Source organism: Prionailurus viverrinus, chromosome C1 (assembly GCF_022837055.1).
Source record: "Prionailurus viverrinus isolate Anna chromosome C1, UM_Priviv_1.0, whole genome shotgun sequence".
In the NCBI taxonomy this organism is placed as follows: Eukaryota; Metazoa; Chordata; class Mammalia; order Carnivora; family Felidae; genus Prionailurus; species Prionailurus viverrinus.
Window position 1 is genome coordinate 192,151,683 of NC_062568.1, and position 25,122 is coordinate 192,176,804.

The 25,122-nt window shown below is 52.9% G+C and overlaps 1 protein-coding gene across 1 annotated transcript in view; it reads left to right on the forward strand.

Annotated features, from left to right (window-relative positions):
* The first annotated feature begins 314 nt into the window (after window positions 1-314).
* LOC125171778 (receptor-type tyrosine-protein phosphatase U-like) overlaps window positions 315-25,122 on the forward strand; it is a 107,016-nt gene continuing 82,208 nt past the window's right edge. Inside the window, exon 1 of the mRNA XM_047868896.1 lies at window positions 315-341. Coding sequence (XP_047724852.1) covers window positions 315-341 — 27 coding nt within the window. The remainder of the gene's footprint in view (window positions 342-25,122) is intronic.

Here is a 25,122-nt window from a genome sequence, read left to right on the forward strand (position 1 = left end):
ACGTACGGCACCACTGATGGGGATGATGGTTACGAACAGCTGGCTGTCCAGCCACCACCCGTCACACCCACAGGAGAACCGTCGGGCAGGCGGCTCCAGGACGGAGTCCTCCTTACCATAGGGCACGCCCGGCCCTCGAAACCAGCCTAGTGGAGTCGTCAAATAAATCCAACATTTAGAAAAGGGGGGTTGGGTGGGGGACTTCAGCAGACACTTTCCTGAAATGTAACGGTAATAAAAGAGAAAAATGGTCCAGCTTGCTCCAGATCACCGGCGTCGGAGAAGTAATTATTCCACTCCGGTCCTCGGCGACGATGCCGGTGGCCGAGGCACCTGCCCAGGTAATTCATCAGCCTCAGATTTATGGACTCTTCGGAAGCCCCTGTATAAAGTCTCCCCTCCAGTTAACTCGAGACAATGCTATTTAGATTTTGTCAAGATTATGGCTCTTCTCTGCCATCCCTGAGCGGGGAGGCAGGCCCCACGGCGTGTGGCACAACTGAATACGGGTTTGCTGATGCTAACCTCCAGAAAAACATCCGCAAGGAAGCCCGTTGTTTCCAACTGCCCGCAACCCGCCCCCCCACCCCCACCCAGGGCCTTGCTTTCCCCCAGGAGTCGCTGACCTGCTGGTGCCACATCAGGCGAACAGAGAGCCCAGCCGCACGATCATAGACGAAAAGGCTGTGTCGTGTAGAAAGTACCCTGAGCCTCCGTTTCCTCGTCTATAAAATGGGTATCAGACCGTGGGATGCTTGGGGGCTCTTGTTTTCTCTATTGTTTGAAATCTTAAAATGAGTCTATGTTGCTTTTGAACGGAGGAAAGGAAGCACAGGGAAATATACATAAATAAAATGAAGGAAGCAGCCCACACCCCACCAGTCCGCAGCAAGGTCGAACTAGACGCTACTCGGGAAGCCCACGGCACACGGCTGGGCACAGGCTGAGCACACGATGCCTGTTGCTGCCAGGCTGCTCCAATCACTGTGGCTGATGATGGTTGTTGCTGCTGGAAATCTGGGCTCTTGGCAGGTGTTGACTGTGTGACTTTGAACAGAGAGGATGACCTCTCTGATTCATCTATAAAATGAGAAAGACACTGTCTTCCTGTCTAGAGGCAGAGGGATGGACTGAAAGACCTTTTCCTGCCATCGCCAGTCCCAGAAACCCCTTACTTGTGACGGCAGGCTTGGTGGCCTTTGATGTCAGCGCTTCAGGAGGACGGGAGGTCCCGCGGTGGCCCCCTCACTCCTCCGTGGCCCCGCACCTACACTCATACGTTCATCCGTTGGGGCACCCAGGAGCATTTATTTAGCACTTTACAAGCTGTGGCCCAGCCTCCCGGGAGCTCTAAGCCTGGTGGGTGAGGACCACGCAGGGACAGTGGGAAGGGCCGGCTGGGGCTGGGGACATGCAGGGTGGAGGGAGCTCTGAGCAGGGCTTGTCTGCATTGCCCGGGAGGGCGGCAAGCTTCCCAGAAGAGGTGGCATAGAACTGAGAAGGGGGAGGAGGATTTTGTCGGGAGGGGATGGTGGGAGGGGCACTCCAGGCAGGGGGAACAGCCTGCACAGTGGCCCAGAGGCTGGAAGAGTGGGTGGGTGTTCAAGGGGTAGAGCAAAAGGTGAGAGAGGAGGCGGGGAGCCCAGTGCATATGAAAGGGAAACTAAAGAACGCGGCGTGCACTCAGAACGAGGGCCCTTGCTGGGATTTGGGTCGGAGGGGGAGGTGTCCGGGAGGGCAGCCGAGGACGGGGCCGGGGAGGGGACGTCCACACGGGGTGACCAGTATGCGTGAGGGCCTTGGGGGAGGCAGACGGAGGCGTGTTTCGGGACACGGATTGGACCAGTGTGGCCAGAGCAGGTGAGTGAGGGACCAGGGGCTGAACTCAGGGGAGGGCAGGGTCTGAGTGGAGCTGAAGAGCATCTTGTGACCCTGGCTTGACACTGGAGCATTATCAAAGCCCTTGAGGATTCCCGCTGATGAGGCCCCACGATTGCTGGGTGGCTGCTGTGGTGAGTCTAACGGGACCTCTGGACACGGCCACGCCGGCCTGGCCGCTGGGTGAGGAGGCAGCTGCCCAGGGAAGAAGGCAGGACTCCTGCTGCGGGAAAGGGTGGGCTCTTCCTGGAACCCCTCCCTCCGGTTTGTCCCTGTCCCCCACTGCCCCCTCAGGGCCACTCCTTCAACAAGGAAGCACAGGGGCGTGGCTGAAAGCTCTAACTCTGGAGACACACTGATCCCGAATGCTAGCACTGCCTCTTGTGAGCAGTGAGGTTTCGGATGCTTCCGTCACCTCGTAGAGCCTCAGTTTCCCCACCTGTAAAATAAAGGCCGTAACAGTTTCTTCCTCACAGAGTGAAACGAGATAAAGCCTAACACTGTGCAAAGTATACGGTAGGCACTCAATAGTTGTTTGCCATTGTTGGTCTGACAGGAATCGAGCTCCACCTGAGCCCTCTCGGGCCCTCCCTCTGGCTGCCTCATCTCCCCACCCTGAGACCATTGCCTCCCCACCCATGAGGCGGGCTCATGACTTTGCCCCAGAGAAGCCGAGTGTCTCTAGCCCAGCCGCAGGCTTGGCAAAGCTCAGCACCGGGGACGTGGTGGGCACTCGATGCACGTGGGTGAATGGTCTTGTGGGAACAGCCTCCTCCTCCTGCTGCCCAGAGCTGCCTGTGCCTTAGCGGCCACCCTGTTGATCACCAACCCCTCCCTGTCCGAGGTTCCTGTCCCCGGTCTGCAGCTCTGCTCATGGTTCCTTCCCTGAGCCTCTGGCCTGAGCCTGAGGCCTGCTGCCTCCCAAAGATGCCTGCGATATGGACTGTCCATCTGGACAGCCAGGTGCTGCTTCCTGTGGATCCCACCTTCCTGGTTCTCCTGTCTGACGGGACAGCCTTGTCGTTTACCTGGAGCAAACTGTACATTTATCAGGGACAACTATACTGTGAGCTGCAACCAGCTGGTGTCTAGGTCTGAAGAAACCTTAGTCTTCCTAAAGCTAGCTCACGGGCAAAACGTGCCAGCGTCACTCTCCAGATTTCCTGGTTCTGCACGGCATCAGAACAAGGCCATTTCTAGGAAAAAAACAACCAAGGGAAGGAGGTAACAGCCAGACGTGGTGAAAATGAATCATAAACAAATGGCCGTTCACAATAGCATTTTTAATAAGAAAATATTTAGGAACAAATTTAACAAGGAAAAGGTAAGACTTGTGCTCTGAAAACCTTGCCGAGATCAATTAAAGAAGATCTAAAGAGGGTCCCTGGGTTGCTCAGTTGGTTAAGCGTCTGACTTCAACTCAGGTCATGATTTCACAGTCCGTGAGTTTGAGCTCCGTGTCAGGCTCTGTGCGGACAGCTCAGAGCCTGGAACTTGCTTCAGATTCTGTCTCCCTCTCTCTCTGACCCTCCCCTGCTCATGCTCTGTCTCTCTCAAAAATAACTAAAACATTTAAAAAAAAAAGATCTAAAGAAACAGGGAGACGTTTCATGTTCAAGGGCTAGAGGACTCCATATTGTCAAGTTGGCAACTCTCCCCAAATTGATCTACAGATTACATGCAATCCATGTCAATATCTCAACAAGGTTTCTTATAGAAAGTGACAAACTGACCCTATAAAATTCGTATGGAAATCCAAAGGACCAAGAATGCACCAATTTTGAAAAAGAACAAAGTTGGAGGACTTACCCTACCCAATTTTAAAACACACTATGAAGCTACAGGAATCAAGAGAGTGTGACGTTGGGGCAAAGACGGGCAAGTAAGTCAATGGAAGGAAACTGAGAGTCCTCAAATAAGCCATTAAATTCATGGTGAACTGATTTTCAACAAAGGTGCCAAGACAATCTTGGCAAGGACAATCTTGTCAACAAACGGTGTTATCCCCATGAACTCAAACATGCACCTCATGCCATACACAAAAATTAACACACAATGGATCAAAGTCTTAAACGCAAGAAGTAAAACTATAAAAGTTCCCGAAGAAAGCAAAAGAATAAATCTTTATGACCCTGGTTTCAGCAAAGAGTTCTTAGAGATGCTACCAGAAACATGATCCATTAAAAACAACAACAACAACAAAAAATCAGCAACTTTACCTTATCAAAATTCAAAACTTTTGTTTCAAAGGGCACCATTAAGACAATGAAAAAACAAGCCCTAGACTGAGAAAGAATGAAATCTGGCCTTTTGTAGCAACGTGGATGGAAGTGGAGAGTGTTATGCTAAGTGAAATAAGTCATACAGAGAAAGGCAGATTCCATATGTTTTCACTCTTATGTGGATCCTGAGAAACTTAACAGAAGACCATGGGGGAGAGGAAGAAAAAAAAAAGAGGTTAGAGAAGGAGGGATCCAAAACATAAGAGACTCTGAAAAACTGAGAACAAACTGAGGGCTGATGGGGGGTGGGAGGGAGGAGAGGGTGGGTGATGGGTATTGAGGAGGGCACCTTTTGGGATGAGCACTGGGTGTTGTATGGAAACCAATTTGACAATAAACTTCATATTAAAAAAAAAAAAAGAAGAAAAAACAAGCCCTAGACTGGGAGGAGACCTTTATAAACTGCATTCTGTGAAAGGTCTCGTATCCAGAGTATGTCAAGAACACTTATAATTTAATAAGACAAAGGGCCCAACTTAAAAAATGGGCCAAGACTTGGGTAGACATTTCATGAAATAAAATATTTTAATGGCTAATTAGGTAATAATTACATGCTCAAACGTTCGACTAATGACATTAGTTATTAGATAAATGCCAACTAAAGCCAGCAAGGAGGTCCCAATACACACCCATTTGAAGGTCTATAATTTTTTCTGAATGTCTGTAATTTTTTTTTTAAGACACAATACCATAAGGATGCAGAGAAACAGGCAATCTCATATCTAGATCTAGATCTGGGTAGGTAGGAGTGTAAGGTTCACATGGAGGAACCTCGAATCTATTATGCTAAGAAGTCAGATGCAGAAGACTCCATGCCCTAGGGCTCTCTTTATATGAGATGGCCACAGAAGACAAATTTATAAAAACAAGAATCAGACCAGTAGCCGTCTAGGACACCGTGTGAGTGTGTCGCAGGAAGAGGGGAGGGTAAAGGTGGGGCTTAGCTGCAAACACAAGGGCACTGGAGGGGTTGGAAATGTTCTTTTTTTTTAATTTTTTTTTTAATGTTTCTTTATTTTTGAGACAATGCGAGAGACAGAGTGCAAGCAGCGGAGGGGCAGACAGAGGGAGACAGAATCGGAAGCAGGCTCCAGGCTCCGAGCTGTCAGCCCAGAGCCCGATGTGGGGCTCGAACTCACGAACCGCGAGATCGTGACCTGAGCCGAAGTCGGACGCTCAACCGACTGAGCCACCCAGGCGCTGGAAATGTTCTAAAACAGGATTACAGTGATAATTGCACAACTCTGTAAGTTTCTGAAGAATCGTTGCCTTGTACTCTTCAGATGATTTAATTTTCTTGTAAATTATACCTCAGGAAAACAATTTACTTAAAAAATAACTTATGCGTAACTCAGCACCCCACAGAGATGGCTAAATGAAGAAGATGATAAGTAAGGAACACGATTCTCACTCTCCCTTCTCTTTCCCTGCTGGCTCTCATTTCCTTCTGAGAAAAGAGACAGGGGCCAGAGAGCAGCCTCAGGGGTTTGCCCCAGACTTAGCCTGAAGGCACAATGGCGGGACCGTCCCTCTCCTCCTTCAGCTCCCTCTTCTCCCACACCTGATTTCCACCCTAAACGCACTGGCCTTCTTTTGAGACTTCAGAGCGACAAGGTCCTTCCCACCTCAAGACCCCTGCCAGGGACACGTTTCTCTCCCTGTCTAGTTCTGCTCAACCTTCAAACCTCAGCTCAGTTGTCTCTTCCTTAGGAAGGTCTTCCCTGACTGCCCGAGCTGGGCCAGATCCTTCGATGTGTTAATATCATAGACCCGCTTATATCTTTCTCCTTTATATAACACAGGAGCAACTTGGCATTTAGCGGAGACCTCGTTTGGGTCATGTTAGTCCAGTCCCCGTGAAGACAGGGGCCACATCCGCTTTGCTCACCATGACGCCCGAGGGCTCAACACAGTGTTTGGCACATAGCGGATGTTCACTTCGTTGTTAAACGACTCGCTGAGAGTTAAAATTCTAAACTTCTTAAGGTCAAGAGATGGTAGCATTCAACACTTTTTGTCATTCTGAAATATGGTAACCCGTCGCATTAGGTAATTATTACGTTCCGGAACCATCTCGTGTGTGGGAGAGCAAAACAACTACAAAACACTCGCGAAACCTGAACCTGCAGTTTGCGTTTTTATCCTTTGATGGAGTTTTTTTCCCCCCTCGTTAGTCAGGCTAAACAAGGAAAAAGGAAAGAATATACAAATTGCCAATATCAGAATGACCATCGCTATTGGTCCCATTGACATAAAAAAGATGCCAAGGGAACCAGGGAAAAAGTAAATGCACAAACTGGATGATTTACATGAAATGGATTGATCTCTTGAAAGACAAACTACTAAAACCACGGAAAGACAAATAATCTGAATAGCGATGTATCTACTTAAGAAATTGAATCATGGGGCGCCTGGGTGGCGCAGTCGGTTAAGCGTCCGACTTCAGCCAGGTCACGATCTCGCGGTCCGGGAGTTCGAGCCCCGCGTCGGGCTCTGGGCTGATGGCTCAGAGCCTGGAGGCTGTTTCCGATTCTGTGTCTCCCTCTCTCTCTGCCCCTCTGTGTCTCCCTCTCTCTCTGCCCCTCGCCCGTTCATGCTCTGTCTCTCTCTGTCCCAAAAATAAATAAACGTTGAAAAAAAGAAATTGAATCAATAATTATTTCTAAATCCTCCCCCCACCCAAAGAAACCACCAAGCCCAGATGGCTTCACTGGTTAATTCTACTACATGTTTAAGGAAGACGTATTACCAATTCTTCCCAATCTCTTCCAAAAAATAGAAGCTGAAGGAATATGTCCAAACTCATCCTGTAAGGCCAATATTATCTTAATACCTAAAGCTGATAAAAACACTATAACAAAAGAAAACCTCAGACACAATCTGTATATACACAGATATAGACACAAGATGTATATTTGCATCTAAGATAGATGCAAAAGTATCAAGGAAATCCTATCAAATCAAATGTAACAATGTATAATAAGAATTATTGGGGCGCCTGGGTGGCGCAGTCGGTTAAGCGTCCGACTTCAGCCAGGTCACGATCTCGCGGTCCGTGGGTTCGAGCCCCGCGTCGGGCTCTGGGCTGATGGCTCAGAGCCTGGAGCCTGTTTCCGATTCTGTGTCTCCCTCTCTCTCTGCCCCTCCCCCGTTCATGCTCTGTCTCTCTCTGTCCCAAAAATAAAAATAAAAAACGTTGAAAGAATTATAAGGGGCAATCACGTGGGCTTTATTCTAGGTATGCAAGGATAGTTCAACATTTGAAAATCAGTATAATGCCTATTCACCATTACAAAAAAAAAAAAAAGAAGAAGAAGAAGAAGAGAAGAAGAAGAAAAAGGAAAAACGCTTAGCAAACTAGGAATTGAGGAAACTTCCTCGGCTCAATAAAGATCATCTACCAAAAATGCTATAGTTAACATCATACTTGATGCTGAGACTAACATCAAGAATAAGGCAAAGAAATCGTCTCTTACCACTCCTATTCAACATCATATCGGAAGTCATAGCTAGTGCAATGAGACAAGAAAAAGAAATAAAAAGTATATGCATCAGGAAGGAAGAAATGGAATAAAACTGTCTTTATTCATAGATGGCACGATTTTCCTTAGACAAGCCCCCAAGTTCTGCAAAACCCTATTAGAACTAATTAGTATAGAATTAGTCTAGCAGAACCATAGGATATAAGGTCAATATACAAAAGTATTGCTTTCCCATATACCATCAAGGAACAATCAACATTTGAAATATTTTTTATACACCATTGACAACAGCATCAAAAAAAAAATGAAGTCCTTAAGTATAAATCTAACAAAATATGTACAGGATCTTTGTCCAGAAAAGTTTTGAAATGATAAAAGAATTTCTTTAAATAAAAGAGATAGCCGATGTTTGTGGATTAAAAGCCCTGATACCGTTAAGATATCGATTCTTCTCGACTTGATATACAGGCTCAGTGCCAGACCAATGAAAATCCCAGTATGTTATTTTGTAGGTATTGGCAAACTGATTCTAAAATTCATATGGAAGGGCAAAGGACCTAGAATGGCCAGCACAATAGTGAAAAAGAACAAATTTGGAGGATTCACGCTGATTTCAAGACTCGCAATAAAGCGACAGTAACTAAGAGAGCGAAAATTAGACACATAGATCAGTGGAACAGAATGCAAAGCCCAGAAAGACCTACATAAATACAGTTGACTGAGTTTTACAAAGGAACAAAAACAAATCAATGGATAAAGAATAGTCTTTTAGGGGCGCCTGAGCGGCTCGGTCGGTGAAGCGGCCAACTTCAGCTCAGGTCATGATCTCACGAATCTTGAGTTCGAGCCCCGCGTCGGGCTCTGTGCTGACAGCTTAAAGCCTGGAACCTGCTTCGGATTCTGTGTCTCCCTCTTTCTCTGCTCCTCCCCCACTCACGCTCTGTCTCTGTCTCTCAAAAAAATAAATAAACATTAAAAAAAATTTTTTTAAAGAATAGACTTCTCAACAAATGGTTCTAGGACAATTGGACATCCATATGCAGGGAAAAAAAAAAAAGAACCCAGGTGCAGACTTTATATTATTCACAAAAATCGACTCAAAATGAGTCATAAACCTAAATATAAAATGCAAAACTATGAAACTTCTAGAACAAAACACAGGAGAAAAAACCAGGTAACCTTGGGTTTGGCTGCCAGTTTACAGATGCAATACCAAAGTCATCTTACGTGGAAAACAATTGACAAGTCGAATTGGATTAAAATGGAAAATGTTTGCTGTGAGGAAGGCACCGTCTTTAAAAAAATGAAAATATAAAGTAGACATGGGAAGAAAACACTTGCAAAACTCATACCTGGTAAAGGATTTGCATACAAAATACGCAAGAAACTCTTATAAGATGTGTTTTCTTTATTTTTTTTACACTTTATTTATTTTTGAGAGAGAGAGAGACAGAGCACAAGTGGGGGAGGGAGAGACAGAGACAGAATCCGAAGCAGGCTCCAGGCTCCGAGCTGTCAGCACAGAGCCCGACGCGGGGCTCGAACCCACAAACCGCGAGATCATGGCCTGAGCCAAAGTTGGATGCTTAACCGACTGAGCCACCCAGACGCCCCCACAAGAAACTGTTAAAACTCAGCAATAAGGAAATGAACAGGCCGAGGAAGAAAATGAGCAAAAGATCTGACCGGATACTCCACTAAGGAAGATATACAGGTGGCGAGTGGGCATATGAAGGAATGTTCATCGATTGCCACTGGAGAATTACAAACTAACACAACTGGAGATAATACTACATACCTATTTGAAAAGCTAACATTAAAAAGAAATTAAGGATGCCGATTGTTGGCAAAGGTATAGATTAACGGGAAGTCTCACTCATTGCTGGGGGGAATGCAAAATGGTACCACCTCTTGAGAAGGTGATTCGGCAGTTTTTCACAAAGCTGATCATAGTCCCACCTTATGATCCGATAGGCACACTTCTAGGTACTTCCCCAACTGATTTGAAAACGATAACCACACACACACACACACACACACACACACAAACACACACACACACACATTCATACAATATTTATAGCAACTTTATTCACAATTGCCCAAAACTTTAAGGAACCAAGATGTCCTTCAGTAGAGGAGCAGATAACCAGACGGGGCTACACCCAGAAGATGGGAAAGTTCTACAATGATGAAAATAAAGGTGCCATCAAGCCACAGCAAAATGTGAGTGAATTTTAAATACATATCGCTAAATGAAAAGGAGTTTGTCTGAAAAGGCTCCCCTCTGAATCCGTTTACATGACATTCTGGAGAAGCCAAAAACACAGACATGGTAAAGAGATCGGTTTCCTCCTCATACACGATTGCCCATCTCAGAGGCGCCTCAGACTCAGCAGGGCTCCCAGTGTCCCCTCCACGGCTGGGAACCTCCGTGCATGCACCTGCACTCACCCGTCCAGTTCCTGGACTAAAAAACCTAGGGGCCACCTCACCCCCAACACCCAGCCTCTCCCCAGGCCCCGATGATCCTGTCTCCTAAGTGTCTCCTAAGCTGCCTGCGTTACTGCTTTATCTCTGTGTTCACTTGCCCGAGTCCACCTCTGGCACCTCTTATCCACACGGCTGTGCCACAACTGGCGTCCCTGCTTTCTCTCTGGCCCACCCCGCCCCAACGCATTCCCCATCCGTCAGCTGTTGTGATGCTGGGAAAGGAGTTGTGATCACGGCATCCCTCCAATCAAGGATTCTCCCGTGGTATGGTGTTTCCCCCGAGTCAAAACACTCTCTTTGGGCTCTAAAGTCTCACAGGGTCCATCTCGCTTTGTCAACTCACAGCATGATCTCTCTCTCTCTCTCTCTCTCTCTCTCTCTCCCTTGGGCTCTGGCCTCACTGGCCTTCCTCAGATGTGTGTGATTTGAGTGGTGTTATCAACGTTTCTTGACAACGTCGTGCTCCATCCCACCACAGGGCCTTTGTACATGCAGTCGCCTCCTCCCTGACAGGTTCTTGATGGCCTCACCATCATCCATGTCAGCGGCACTCGGGGTTCAGTGACCCGAGCCCGTTCTCCTGCAGGAAAAAAAGAAAGAAAGAAAGAAAGGAAAAGAAAGCTACCGTTGCAACACTGGCCCAGGGACTCACAACCCGCAGACAGCAAAGGTAGCAACAGCTTCTAAAATAAGGAGGACAACTCGAGAGTGACATAAGGGCAGGGTATAAATCTGGTGGGTTCCTGAGAGCTCTAAATCGGCATTATTCACTCCTCACCTGCCTCCTCTGGGTGTCCCCGGGACTCGTTTTCATTAATGCCTTGCTGTGGTAGCTTCAAAGACTGTCACGTCAGTGTGTTATCTGATGTTTTTCAAGACGCTCCACTTTGGTGGAGGATGGCCAGTGGCGGCGGAAGGGGGCAGAGCAGCTGTCCCCCTCCGGTCCCTCGGCCACCCTTCTGTCTGTAGTCAAGCCCCTCCTGGCTGCCTCACCAGCCTGAGGGATGTCAGAGAGCAATGCAGCTGGCAACTCGTCACGGCGGCGAAAACAGAATTCACCCGGGAACTACTGCCCGTGGGGAAAGAGCTGAGCCACACTCAGACCTGCGCAGAGGTGACGGGGTGTTTTAAGGAGAGAATGGGGTGAGGGGGTTGGTGGGAGAAGCAGGGGCTCGAGCAGAGTCAGGGAAGTGGAAAGAAGGAAGGAAGGTGGGTCCCTGCGAACCCCGTCCGGGTGTGCTGAGTGCCATTTATCCAAGCTGGGCCTCTGCCCTCCCTCCGAGGCTGGGAGGCAGGCACCCTGTCGTCAGGTGTCGGCTGGGTCAAAAGTGACTTCCCTGGGCAGCCTTGAGTTTTCTCAGGCAGGCTCTTTGAGAAGGGCCAGGGTCATCCTAGGAATGTGGCCTTGAGCTCTTAGGAAACATGTCAGCGTTTATTCAAGTCTTTATAGGCTGAGGGTGAGGGCTGGTCGAGAGCGAGAGCGGGGCTCAGAGAACCCTGGCTGGTTTGGTCAAGCACAGAATCTTTTTTTAAAAAAATTTTGTTTTCAACATTTATTTATTTTTGGGACAGAGACAGAGCATGAACGGGGGAGGGGCAGAGAGAGAGGGAGACACAGAATCGGAAACAGGCTCCAGGCTCTGAGCCATCAGCCCAGAGCCCGACGCGGGGCTCGAACCCACAGACCGCGAGATCGTGACCTGGCTGAAGTCGGACGCTTAACCGACTGCGCCACCCAGGCGCCCCTATCAAGCACAGAATCTTTATCAGACACCAGGGGCCTTTCCTCGTTCTGAGCTGCCGCCTCGATGCGCTGATGATGCTTAGGACCTGGCTTCATGTCCTGCGGCGTCGGCTCCCCGGATGAAGTTCTTAAACGCCTCCTCTGGGAGTCGACGGTGCGTTTTCCTTGCAACATGGATCTTACGGTTGTTCCCCGACAGGGCCAAGCACGGTGTTCGGCTTTTCGTAGAAACTCGGGAAGAGACTGGCTGAATTGGACAGAACTGGAAACCGAAATGGCGCGTTTTTGAGGGTTGCGTCGGAGCGTGAAAGTAACGTGGTGATAAGTAAAAAATCCTTTACTGCGGGCCCCCGGAGAGCGCAGCCTTTCAAGAAAGGCTTTGGGCAAAGCGTTCCGCAGAAGTGTGGAATTGCCTTCTATTGTAAATAGTCTCTGCTTGTAAGGCTGGTTCACACACACGTGTAAATTATAGAGGTAATATATGATTTGGGTAGAATGAAAACAGGGGAGAGAGAAAGAGAGAAAGGAATAGGGGGTTGGATATACAAGCCTGGAGTTCAGAGAGATGTCCAGGCTGAGAGGTACATTTGGGACCATCAGCATGTGAGTGGCATAGAAAGGCCACAAGTCTGGTGAGGTCCCCAAGGGACCGAGGGAGGATAAGGAGGAGAGAACCAAGGGCAGAGGCCAGGGGACAGTACACAGTTTACAAGCGGAGGAACCAAAAAAAAGAGTCCGCCAAGGAGACATAGAAGGAGCAGCCGGGGAGGTGGCGGGAACCAGGAAAAGTGGGGTCCCAGGAGCAGAGAGAAGGGAGGGCGTCTGAGGGTAGTGAGCAGCTATGCCAAATACTGAAAGCGTCACTGAAAGTTGACAGTTGGGTTCATCGATGCCCAGGTAACCGGTGACCTGGTGACACTGAGCAGATCTGGTGGCGAGGGAGGGGCCGAAATCCAGTTCCAGAGGAATGAAGGAAGGAGGGGAACTGGGGGCTCTTGCTCTACCGTGGGGGGAAGCAAAGGTAGCAGAGAGCTGTGAGACTGACTTACTTGGATTACAGGGTTCGTGCTGGATTTGCACACCGACGGGAATGACCCAGGGGAGATGGGAACAGTGAAAATGCGGGCTACGGGGGCGGGGGGGGGGGGCTGGATCTCGGGCACAAACGGCCTTGGATGAGGCTGGAGAGCTCATGTGGTCAGAGGGTCTCAACACACGAGGAACTTCCCCGAGGCTCTGCCGATACAAGTGGACGTCCCTCCAGACAGTTGTCTGTGCACAAACCAAGATTATTAAAATCATTATCATGCCATTCGTATTTTTCAGCAACCTACTTTCTCTATCCCCAAACGTGCCCTGGCTATTCTCCAAAGTCGGAGCACAGAGGCCAAATTCAATCATTTTAATGGCTGTTTGGTATTCAATGGTATGGATACGCCATAGTTTAAGTAAACGATCTCCTCCTGATGGACAGCTAGATTTCTCCAATTTTTGTTATTACAAACAGCGTCGCCATGAAGATCCTTACGTGGCGTTGTGCTCTGGAGTATTTCAGAATGATCGACTCCTGGGAGTTAAGTGGCTGGGACAAAGGGTACGTGCGTTCTGAATTCTGATAGATGCCTGCTCAAACGTCATCCACGAAGGTTACCCCTGGGAGCGTCCCACCGGCAGGACGTGAGAGAGGGGGTGTCACACGGGCATGGGTGTGGACTTTCCATGGCAGTGGTTCAGCCTGAAGGTGGTGCCGGAACCGTAAGGGGTGAACCACCACAGCTCGGGTCACCTTCGGGCTGCGGGGACGCACCCACCAGGCTGCTCTGGGGCTGGAGGGACAGAGAACTGGATGGAGGGGAGAGAGCGGGGGAGCAGGGGCAGCAGCACAGAACTGGGGAGCGGTGGGTGCCCTGGGGCAGGGAGTCAGGGCTCTGACTGGCCCTGCGAACCTCTCCTGCGGGGCCCCCCCTGGCAAGGGGTTGGGCTCCCCCTGCGCAATCACAACAACCGAGCCCTGCAGGTGCAAGGAGGTAAGGGACGGGAAGATGAGGCCGTAGGTGCTGGGGCAGCGACAGCAGGCTGCCCGCTGACGGTCACCTCCCTCCTCTTCCCTACTGACAAATCCGCGTCTTGTTCATGGACAGAAATTTCCCAGCTTAAAAACCTAACACTCCCCCTCTGCCCGCCGCCAAACCCCACCAACCAGTCAGTCCTGTGACACAGCTCAGGGCCACCGGACAGGGCAGAAGTTGTCACATGGCATCAGCCAGGCTCACCGTGGCCCCCCCACTGCCCGTCCTGAAAGGGACCCCTCGGCCCAGGTGGAGCGGCCGTGCTGGGACCTCAGGGGCCATCCGCACGCGCCGAGGACTCTGAGGGGAAACCGAGGAGGAGGCCGGGCCCCGGGGCATCTTGGAGCTGCTGGGTCTTCCCCGGGGCCCCTGCCTCCTCAGGAAGAAAACCTGATTTGTTTACTCCTGTCGCTCAGGCCCCTCTTACTCTGCGGATTGCCATCCTAACTGTGCCAGTGGCCGTGTGCGGTGACAGGACACCAGACTGGCCTCCAGGAGAGCCGACCCCCCTCCTCTCCACCGCCCGCCAGCTGCGAGGGGCCCAGGGACCCAGCCTTCCCCCGTCGGTTCCCAGGGCAGCGCTCCCAGGACGCCAGCTGGGCGGGAACAAGGGAGGCCAACGTCCCAGAAACTCTTCAAAGGCTTCGGTCCTGGAAGGAGGAGGCGGGGCTGGTCCCAGCTCGGACTGGTCAGCAGCTGACCTTAGACGACCCGCAGCTGACCTCTGGCCCCCCACCGTCTCCTGTTACAGTAGAGAGTGGATGGATATGCCTTGCGAAAGGGCATGCTGTTCAGGGGAGAGGGGCTGTCAGTGCGGAAGTATGACTTCAGGATGGCTGACGGTCCCCCCCGGGGCCATGAGGACCACGGTTCGGGGCTGGTGCAGGCAGCAGGCAGGGGTGTGGTGGGAGAGCACTACCCTGGGAGCCGGGAGCTCTTCTGCTGCATCGCTCTGCCGGCCTTGGAATGCTCCTCCTCTCCTGAGCCTCGGTTTCCTCCCCCGTCACACGCAGGGTTTGGGCTGGATGACCGCGACCGGCCTTGCCATCTCTCGTACTCTGGGAGTTAACTTCGGTGCTTGCGCAGACCAGCAGGGAGGCAGGGCCCAGGTGGACACATCTGCTGAGGCTGCCCATGCAGGGCAGGGGGTGATGAGGGACCCCTTCCCTACTCACCCAGGGCAGGTGCGCTCTGGCCCATGCAGGCTGCCCTGTCTGGCTTGAGCGAGAGTGAAGCTTGCCTTCCAGAAAGTTCTCTGTAATGCAGCAACAGCTCTGAGCAGATAGACCCTCCCGGACGAGCTCTCTCTGGGAAGACCTAAGTCTTCTACTAATGAGCTACATGATCTTGAGATAGTCACTTAGCCTCTCTGGGTCTCCATTGCCTGATCTAGAAACTCGACGAGGGGCGCCTGGGTGGCTCAGTGGGTTAAGCGTCCAACTTTGGCTCCGGTCCATGAGTTGGAGCCCCAAAGCGGGCTCTCTGCTGTCAGCACAGAGCCCACTTCGGAAACGGACCCCCTCTCTCTCTCCCTCGCTCTCAAAAATAAATAAACATTAAAAATAAAACCGCGATGATGTCAGACCAGGTACGTTTCCAAGATCCTTCCAACACTAAAATACAGGATTCTAGACTCGGGGCCAGAACAGCTTTAGCGGATCATGGGAAAGGTGAAATGAGCCAGCCCCGCCCTGTGGATGGTAGGCTTTTCTCCCCCCGTGTTTCATACACTTGCTTTTCTTGTTTCCCACCCTAAGCCCGGCCCCTTTTACTAGTAGAGCTGTGCCTAGAACTTCCCCCTCCCCTAATTTCAGCCCATCCCAGGCTCAGGCTGGGTCAACCTTGCCCCCCCCCCCACCCCGATTGGATGAAACCAATCACCACATTCCCACTCGCTGACCTTCCAGACTGGCTCGGGGGTCGGGACGTGGCCCCTGGAACCAATGGGAGTCAGCTCAAGACTTTGGATCAGGGGTTGGGGACTCTGCCGGCCTCTAGTCTGGATGCAAAACCACCTGCCCCCCCAAGAAGAGGGCCTCAGTACGGCCTTGTGAAGGGGGGAGATGCTAAAACCCACAGAGAAGGCCCCAGCGGCATCATCTGAGCCTCCGAAGCAAGGTCTTGCTAAAGGCCCCTCCACCCATCCCTGAGCTTTTCTCAGTGACATAAAACCAGTTAGTCCCTTCTGAGCTTCAGCCAGGTTGCACTGAAGGTCCCGTCACAGGAAATGCAAGAGCCTGATGGCTGCCTCCCCTCCAGCACCCAAGTCTCCAAGCTGAGACCAGCACAAAACTTTTGCTGCCTCAGCTTCTTCCCCACCCCCGGGGGTGTGAGTTAAATTCCTCTCCTGCTGCCCCTTTTTCTCCATTTTCTCACCTCCCACGGAGGCAGCTGCAGAAACCACCCCGTAATGGCATCTCCAAGGGCGAGGGCACATTATCCCCAGACTCTAATGAACCGAGTAGCCCCGTCATGGCCAGGCCGGCCTCACGCAGTGACCGCGAGGGCTGCCACGTCAGCACCGGGGGTTCCTGGCACGGACGCGCCTTCCTCCGCCTTCCTCCGGCAGAGGCGGGTTTGAGCGAAGAGGCGGCGGGTCAGATTTAAAGCTGGGGGTGGGGTTGGGGGGGGAGAGGGCAGCCACACAGAGCCCCGGAGAGCCAAGGCTCAATCTGGCAGCCGTCTCAGAAACGACCTTGCTCTGCAGATGTGCAGGCCCAGACCTTGTGGGTGCCCTTCTTTGCCCTGAGTCAGGATCTCCCCCCTCCCGGCCCCCAGGGCGGGACATCCCTGCTCTGTCCTGATGCCGGAAGGCCCGGACGACCCTTCTGGCCTCCGGCACCTGCCCCCAGTCTCTCTAAATGCCGAGTCTTGTCTCCCAGCCCCTGTGGTTGGGCCTTTCCCCCGACCCTGAGGGAGAGCCTCGTCCAGATCCTGCGGCTACATCCCTGGTGCCCCCTCCATGTGCACCCATACTCCTGCGGCCAGGTGGTGCCCAGAGCCTCCTCTGATAGTGGGCGATGGGGCCGTGAGGGCTGGAAGCCAGGGCCCCACATCACCCCCCACCCAGCTCAGCACCTCATCTGTGCCCCCCACCCAAGTCACCGGCCACTTCCTTCCCTGAGCACCTACTGTGTGCCGGCCCCATTGGCAGCTTCCCTTCTCCTGTGGTCCTCGCAGCCCCTGTGCAGGAGGACTCATCAGCTCTGCCTTCCAATTGGGGAAACTGGGGATCTGAGAGGTTAAGTCATCACCCCAAGGTCACCCACCTGACCCTAGGGAACCCTGAAAAGCACTCACACACATCCCGGCCCTCCTACTGCCCTGTCTGCAGGGAGATGGTTTTGGGTAACTTCCGGGCACAAGGCCAAATAACAATGCCCTTCTTAAAACCTCCCTGCTGTTGTTCACCCGGAATCATCCGGCTGATCCAGCCAGTGAATGTCAGAGACCATCTCTGGCACCAGAGGTCGGGACCACGTGGCTGGCAGACACGTGTGAAAGCCCAGTCCCACTCCCAAGAGGACCGTAGGGAGGACCGTAAGCAATGGTCGCCTCGCTGTGTTCACAGAAGGCCACCCCACTCCGGACATCAAGGCCATCCTGGGAGGGACTTGCGATCAAAACTGGTTGGTGGAGGTCAGGAGGCTTTGGACGAAGATGTCGGCGGTGGGTGCTAGACTTGGGCAAAAATGCAAGGCCATCATTTAGCTGTTTGGATAAGACACAAAGCCGTCGTGAAATTTTCATTAAACGCTTGCTTGCATAGATAACTGAGCAGGAGACTCAAGGGCACAGACTTCCCCGGGTCTTCTCTGGAAGGAGAGTTGGGGCAGCCTCGGCTTCAGGTGCAGGAACCGTGCGGATCTGCAAACACTCCAGGGTCTGAGGGGCAAAGACGCGTCCCCACCCGTGCCAGCCCCAGGAGCTGCCCCATTATCTATCCTCTCAGGAGAGTCACTTTCTCCCCATCTTCTGCTCTGCTTGGCCCAGCAGGAAATGGCAGGTGAGAGAAGCAGGTGAGAGCAAGAGACAGGAAAGCAAGAGGGGTCGGGGGCTGGAGTCTGGAATCGCGCTGAACCTAAGGTATAAATCGTGAGTCTCCAGCTCGCTGGCTGCGTGATCTTTAGCAATTCACCGGACCTCTTACAGCTCCAATTTCCTGATTGGAAATACAAGGACTGTAATTCCTATATTTTTACAAACGTTGACTGGGGCGCCTGGGTGGCTCAGTCGACCAAGCGTCTGGCTCTTGATTTTGGCTCCTGTCATGATCTCACGGGGTTTGCGAGTTTGAGCCCCGCGTCCGGCTCTGTGCTGACGGTGAGGAGCCTGCTTGAGATTCTCTCTCGCTCTCTCTGCCCCCTCCCCCTCTCACACCCTCTTCTGCTCTCTCAAAATAGAGAAATAAACTTAAAAAAAAATGTTGAGGGGCGCCTGGGTGGCGCAGTCGGTTAAGCGTCCGACTTCAGCCAGGTCACGAATTCGCGGTCCGTGAGTTCGAGCCCCGCGTCAGGCTCTGGGCTGATGGCTCAGAGCCTGGAGCCTGCTTCCGATTCTGTGTCTCCCTCTCTCTCTGCCCCTCCCCCGTTCATGCTCTGTCTCCCTCTGTCCCAAAAATAAATAAAAACGTTGAAAAAAAATTTTTAAAAAATGTTGATTATGTTCTCCCAGTCCATCCCTCCGTGCTCCGCCCACAGCCCTGATAAGTTACTCCCCCACCCGCCCCCAACCTCCACCACCAACCCCTAGTCTGTTAACAGTATTGAGGTGGGCTCCTGGTCCACACTGGACATATTCTCAGGTTTTCTCTCCCTGGAATCTCAGTTTGGAACACGGAGACAGAGTCACTAAGCTACGGGAGCCAGCTGTAGGAGCACATAGCTGGGGGGGTAGAGGCCACCGTTTTGCCACAGCCATGGGAGGCTGGAAATGAACAGAGCCAGTAGACTACATTGAGGAAGAAGAAGATGGGCAGACAGAGCTAGAGATAGGTCATTCTCCAGATGCCGTCAGAGACACAGACAGAGAGACAGGAAGGGTCCGTGTCAGGTGAGCCCAGGCCCCAGAACCCCAGCTATTCTCTCTTCAGTTGGGGTCTGAGGGCGCCCCCGTGTCCTTTCCCTAAGCCATCTCTCCGTGTGAGCTCTTTGGTGGGGGTCTCTGAACCAGCGAGTCTTCTCTGCTCTACATGTCGGAAACCTCAACCCAAACCGGCTCAAACGAAGGAGAAGCCATTGATTCATGTCATGGAAACTCTCAGGGCCAGGGTTGATTTCAGAAATATCTTGAGGGGGGCCTCCAGCGATGTCATCAAGATCCGGCTTCTCTCCATTCTCCTTCACATCGTCTTCGTTCCTGGGCTACACCTAAAATGGCTGCAAGAGCTACAGGCCTTGAACTTCCAAGTTCCAAATTCACAGGTAAGGAGCAAGAGTCTCTTTCTCAGACCCCCCAATAAAAGCCCCATTACATCTCATTGGTTCTGTTGGGTCCTATGCCCTCCCTGAGCCACCCACTATGGCTAGAAAACTACTGCACAGGTTGCTTTGAGCCTTGGTCACATGGCCCACCCTGAGCTATGGGTGCAACCTCATCTACAGACTGAAGGTGGGGAAGGGACTCCACAGGCAAAGTCAGCACAAGTACCCCCAGAGGAGGACGACAAGCAAGCAGAGACGGGCCTTCAAAAGTGAGGCGAGTTCCCCGATGAAGCACATCTGTCTGATTTTCCCTCCTTTTTGCCCCCAAGTTGGTAGCTTTTCTGTACAGCACAGATGAGTACAAGCAAACACTGAGGAAATCTGTATCGATATCTGCTTGAAATGTTGTCCTATGGTTTTACAAAATAGCAAATACCATCGGGGGAAACCGGGTAACGGGTACATGGGATCTCTCTGTATTCTTTTTTATTATTATTAAAATGTTTAAATGAAACGTTAATAAAATCAATTCCCCCACAAGGATGACAAACGCGTGGGGGATCCGTGATGGGATCCCTCTTTCCCTTGTCACCTGGGTGACAAGGAGTCTGGGTGTCCTTGTTCAATGGGCGGGAGGTCTGAGATGCCCTGCCAGTGTGCTGTCCCTCCATTCCTGGGGCCCTTGGCCCATTTGCCGTCCACTCTTCAACATGCTCCTTTCGTTGTTTCTAATGTCATTCCCAGAGTTGATAGCCATACTGAGCGAAGAGGAGCAGGGAAAGACCTCTGTATTATTTCTTATAATTTCATATGGCTCTATAACACCCCCAAAATTAAAAAGTGAAATCAAAAAAAGAAAACAGGGGCGCCCGAATGGCTCAGTGGGTTAAGGGTCCAATTCTTGAATCTCGGCTCAGGTCATGATCTCGGGGTTTGTGGGATAGAGCCCCACGTCGGCCTCTATGCTGACAGCTCAGAACCTGCTTGGGATTTTCTCTCTCTCTCTCTCAAAAATAAATAAACAAACTTTAAAAAATAAAATAAACATATGGGAGAAAAAAGCAATAAAGTTAAATAATACCATCAATCTCATTCGATCGTTGCAGAAAGTAAATTGACATCTGCAAAGGACTTAGCCCATGCCTACCACGCAGGAGATGTGTACTCACTTCTTCTCCAGTTAGGAATGTTGTGTCCCTAAAGGCTTTTGGAACTAAGAGTGTATTTTTAAATATGGTCATTTATTCATTTTGAGAGAGACAGAGACAGAGAGTGGGGGAGGGGCTGAGAGAGAGCGGGAGAGAGAATCCCAAGCAGGTGCCCGGCTCTCAGCACGGCGGAGCCTGACGCAGGGCTCGATCCCACGAACCGTGAGATCATGACCTGAGCCAAAAGCAAGAGTCAGACGCTTCAACCAACTGAGCCGCCCAGGTGTCCCTAGAAAGGTAATTTTTTCATGAAACCCTGAATTTTCTTTTATAGACTGGAATAAATCAATCCAAAAGTCCTCATGGCTGCAGCTGCTGCTACTAACCATAATAACAGCCCTTCTTTGGGAAAATGTAGTCCAAACTCGAAACACCAGCAACACACCCTCCCATCCCTAGGCCACTCCCAAGAATGGGAACAACATTGTTTGGGTGCCCAAAGCAGAGCGAGGCGTGGTCCTACAGACACAGGGGATGGAGAGCCCGGGATGGTGAATGTGCCTCAGGGTCACATGCACTAGGACACGAGTGACGCCATCCACCGTGGGCTGGGGCTCACTGCGTGCCAGGCTCCACGGGTGCGTCATCTAAGTAATTCTCACAACCAATCTCTAAGGAAGGTACTGGTATTAACCCATTTTATAGGTGAGGGGACTGACACTTTGGGAGGTTAAGGAACCAAACCCCAGCCCCTGGCCTGACCCCTGAGCTTACCGTCCCTCTGCTCCCGGGTGTCTGTTCGAGCTGCTTTTAGGGCTCATCTCCTCAACCGCCCCAGGAGGCAGAAGCTGATCAGATCACTGTCCCCCATTGACAGATGAGGAAACTGAGGCTCAGAGGGAGGAGGCAAGTTGCCCGAAGTCGCACAGCAGGGAACTGAAGAGCCCGGCGTGCCTGAATCCTCTATGGTTCCTTCCTCTGCTCCCCGCTTCCTTCCCCACAACACGTCCCAGAGGAAGGCACAGAGCACCCCCTTCTCTCTGGGCGTGCGGGGCAGGGGCTCTCAGGCTCACAGAGAAGCCTCTAGGTGCAGTGCCTCCTGTCCTGGTGGCCAAGCCCCCCTTCCAGGTCTACACCACATCCTCTCTCCTCCTCCTCCCCTGAGCCCTGCGGCTGTTCCTTCTCTGATGTGTCTGCTTTAATTATTACCTTCAAGGAGAGAATCCAGGAGGCGAACACAAAAGACCTACCTCTGATAATTGAAGGTATCATGCCTCCCTTGGATGCAGACAGAGCCAGGGTGGCCCCTGCACTAACATGCCATTAGCCTCTGCCAGGGCGGAACAGCCACCCACACGTGGTGCAACCTCTGTGCCCGCAGAGCTGGGGCCTGTGTGGGGAAGAGGGAACCGTGCAGCCTCAGGGTGGAGGATTAAATTCAGGGCCCTGGGGCTGAGGAGTCAACACTCTGACCGGCAGCGGCTCCAGGTGGCCAGAGAGATGTGGGAGGTGTGGCCACCTTCAGCCCCGGAGACTCAGTCACGCCAGAGCCCGGCCTGGGCACTGCCAGACCCATCAAGGGACGCTACCGGGCATCTCTCAGGACCCCTGCTCCTGACCAGGCACCAGTCCCTCCTGACGTCCTCTGCCTTGGCTATGGGATTCAGTTTTCCTAGGCCTGGCCCTCCGCACCCCCTGGGAGTCCACTGAGGGACAGCCCTCCTGCCCAGTGCCACGCCCTGCTCTGGACCAGAACTGCCCTTCACTTGGCCCTGTGGGACACACCCCTGAGGCCAGCCGCGGACAGGTAGGTCCCAGCTGGCCTGTCCCCTCCCGTCTTGAGAAGAGTTCAGACAGTGAGGTGAGAGTCTGGGCCCCGCCTGCAGGCTCCCTCCAGGCAGTGCCCCCGGAGGGACAGCGGGGACTGCGCGTGGAGGCTTGGGCATCACGCTGCCTGGTGCACATCCTGCTCGATGCTTACTGTCTGTGTCACTCATTCAAGTGGCTAAGCTCTCTGCATCCCAGCTTCCCCATCTCCGAGTGGGAAAAATACCTCCTTTTCCGTCTGTGGACCTCAGTGTCCCCCCTCTCAACTCAAAACAAAGCCCACGTCCACTGGGCAAAATAAAGCCCATGTCACGCTGTCTGTGCTCCCAGCGGGCACGTGAGCTCCGCAGGGCAGGCCAGAGCCCATCCTGCTCAGCACCACGTCCCAGTGCCCCGCACACAGTAGGCTCTCCGTGAACACTTGGAACAGGAATGCACGAGCAAGATGACCTCTGACCGCCCTGCATCCTTCGCGAGGACTCCGTGGCCCAGACGCAGCGGCAGGATTCCCTGGGATTGGCCAGAAAAGCGCAGCGCGGGGACTCCCCTACCCACCCCCCAGCCCTTCTGGGTCACAGCTGTACCCACATGACCTCAGGGTCATGGCGCGTCAGCCTCCTCTCCCCGGCCATCCTCGCTGAGGTTCGTTGGTCAGATCACCTCCCCGAGCCCCTGCCTTCCCTTCTGGAAGCCAGCAGCTGCGCCCGCTTTCCCTGAGGACTGTCAGGAAGATTAAGTGGGTCGTGGACCCAGCGTGCCGGCTCCCGGGAGACACTTCGTAAGTGAGGCTCCGTCTCCTTCCCTCTCCGGTCCAGGCTCGGGCCACTGTAGGAAGTGCGGGAGCAGGAATTTATTCTGCAGCCCGGGCTAGGAACACAGCTGTCAGAGGAAGCCCTGGGCCCTGGTCCCCAGCTGAAACCATCCGCCCTTCTCTGGCAGGATGCGGGGACCTAGTCCTCACTGTGCAACTTGCCTGCGGCAAGTTGTGGCCCCGTCCAGAGCCCCCGCCCTGTGCCTCCCTGTGTGCCACCCTCTGGTTTTCCCTTCCATGGGGATGGTCTCCCCTTCCCTACTGCCAGGCTGCCCCCCCCCGACTCTTGTCCCAGCTGCCACCTGTACCCACTCCCCATTCCCTGCCTCCCCAGCAAGGCTAAGGTCCCAAGGCCCAGTGAGCTCTGTCAGGAAGGCCCATCCGGTTCTGATGCTCCAGGATCCGGAACGTTGGTCCCTTGTGGCTGTCTTCCGCCCTCAGCCACATGGGCCTCAAGCCACCCCTGCCTCTCCCCCGGGTCCCGAGTCTCATCTGCCCACTTGATTCTCCACTTGGAGGATGTTCCGTAAACCCACGCTGAGCAGAGAGCAGAGGGCGGACGACTGGGATGCGGCGCAGAGGCCCCCGCTGAGACCCGTCTCCACCTGCTTGGGGTGGGGGTGGGGCGGCTAGCCGTGGCCGTGCAGATCCGCGGGGCCTGGCCGCGGTGCGAGGGCACGTTTGTCTCTGGTGGCGGCTGCGCTGACATTGGTCATGGGAGGGTGGGGTTTTGCTGGCTCTGATCCGTGCTCCGTGCGCTCCAGGCTCTTCGTGATTGTTGCACACGCCCGTGGCCCCCGTTGGCCGCCCCCACACACTGTGAGAGGTGGGGGAGGGCCAGTAAAGTAGTCCCCAAACTGGGAAGGCATCTCGAGACCGGAGAACGAAGCAGGCGGCTCCATGCAGCTTCCACGGTTTTGTTCGGGGGAACTTACTGACTGGGAGGGTCGGGCGGAGGACAACCCGTGACAGCGGCACAGTTATTCTCCGCAAAATCCGGACCCTAGTGCACAGGTTTCACAGACCAAGGGGACAAGCGGAAGGGTTCCGCGGCGAGATCCAAGGGTCCACGCGCACCGCAAAGGGCTTGCCGTGCTCCTCGTTGACAGCTGGTGGCACCACCTGTGCATCAGGGAGGGAAAAGACTGTGTTCTCTCTACCGGATTCATGGGAGGCCAAAGCAAGTCTTTGGCGGGCAGTTCTAAGGTATGTATATTAATCTCCAAGGCGCCGGGAACATGGAGCCCCAAGAGAGGTCATCGAGGCAACACGAATCAGATGAGTCAGGATTGCCAGCCCTCTTCCACCCACGGAGGAAGGCTGCCCGGGAAGGACACCTGTGACGCTCTGTGCCTCCTGTTCCCTCCATTAGAGCACATCCCATGACATTCACAAAACAGGGTGCCCACTCTATGCCAGGAGCTGTTCCAGCTCCTGGGGACATAGCTCTGAGAGGGACAAAAAAAAAAGACCTATCGCCCTGCAGCTGATGTTCAGTGAGGAGACACACATTAACACTCTAGAGTCACGTGTTGACACGTGCTAAGGGGACACAAAGCAGGGTGAGGGGACAGAGGTGATGGCGTGCTGGTTGGAGGCTGACGTGGCCTCACTGCGTGCAGAGGGAGGGTGGGGACCAGGGCCCGTCCAGCCCGGATCGCCAGCCCAGGCACAGAGCCGGACACGGGCTGGCCCTCAGCAAGCACCTGCTTACCGCACATCTAAGGGAACAGAGCCCCCTCCTGGGGCCCTTGTCCGGGAAGGGGTGGCGGTGGGCAGGGGGGCTGATCTCAGTTCTCCCATCTCCTGTGAGACGTCGCCACACGGCCACATCCCTAGAGGACTGGGGTCCTTGCACCCCCTTTGCCCAATGTCTCCAGGGTTCATTCCCCAGCAGATGGGAAGTGGGAGGGATTGAGGAGAAAGCAGGACTGCCCCCCCCATATCCCTTCTCCAGGCAGAGCC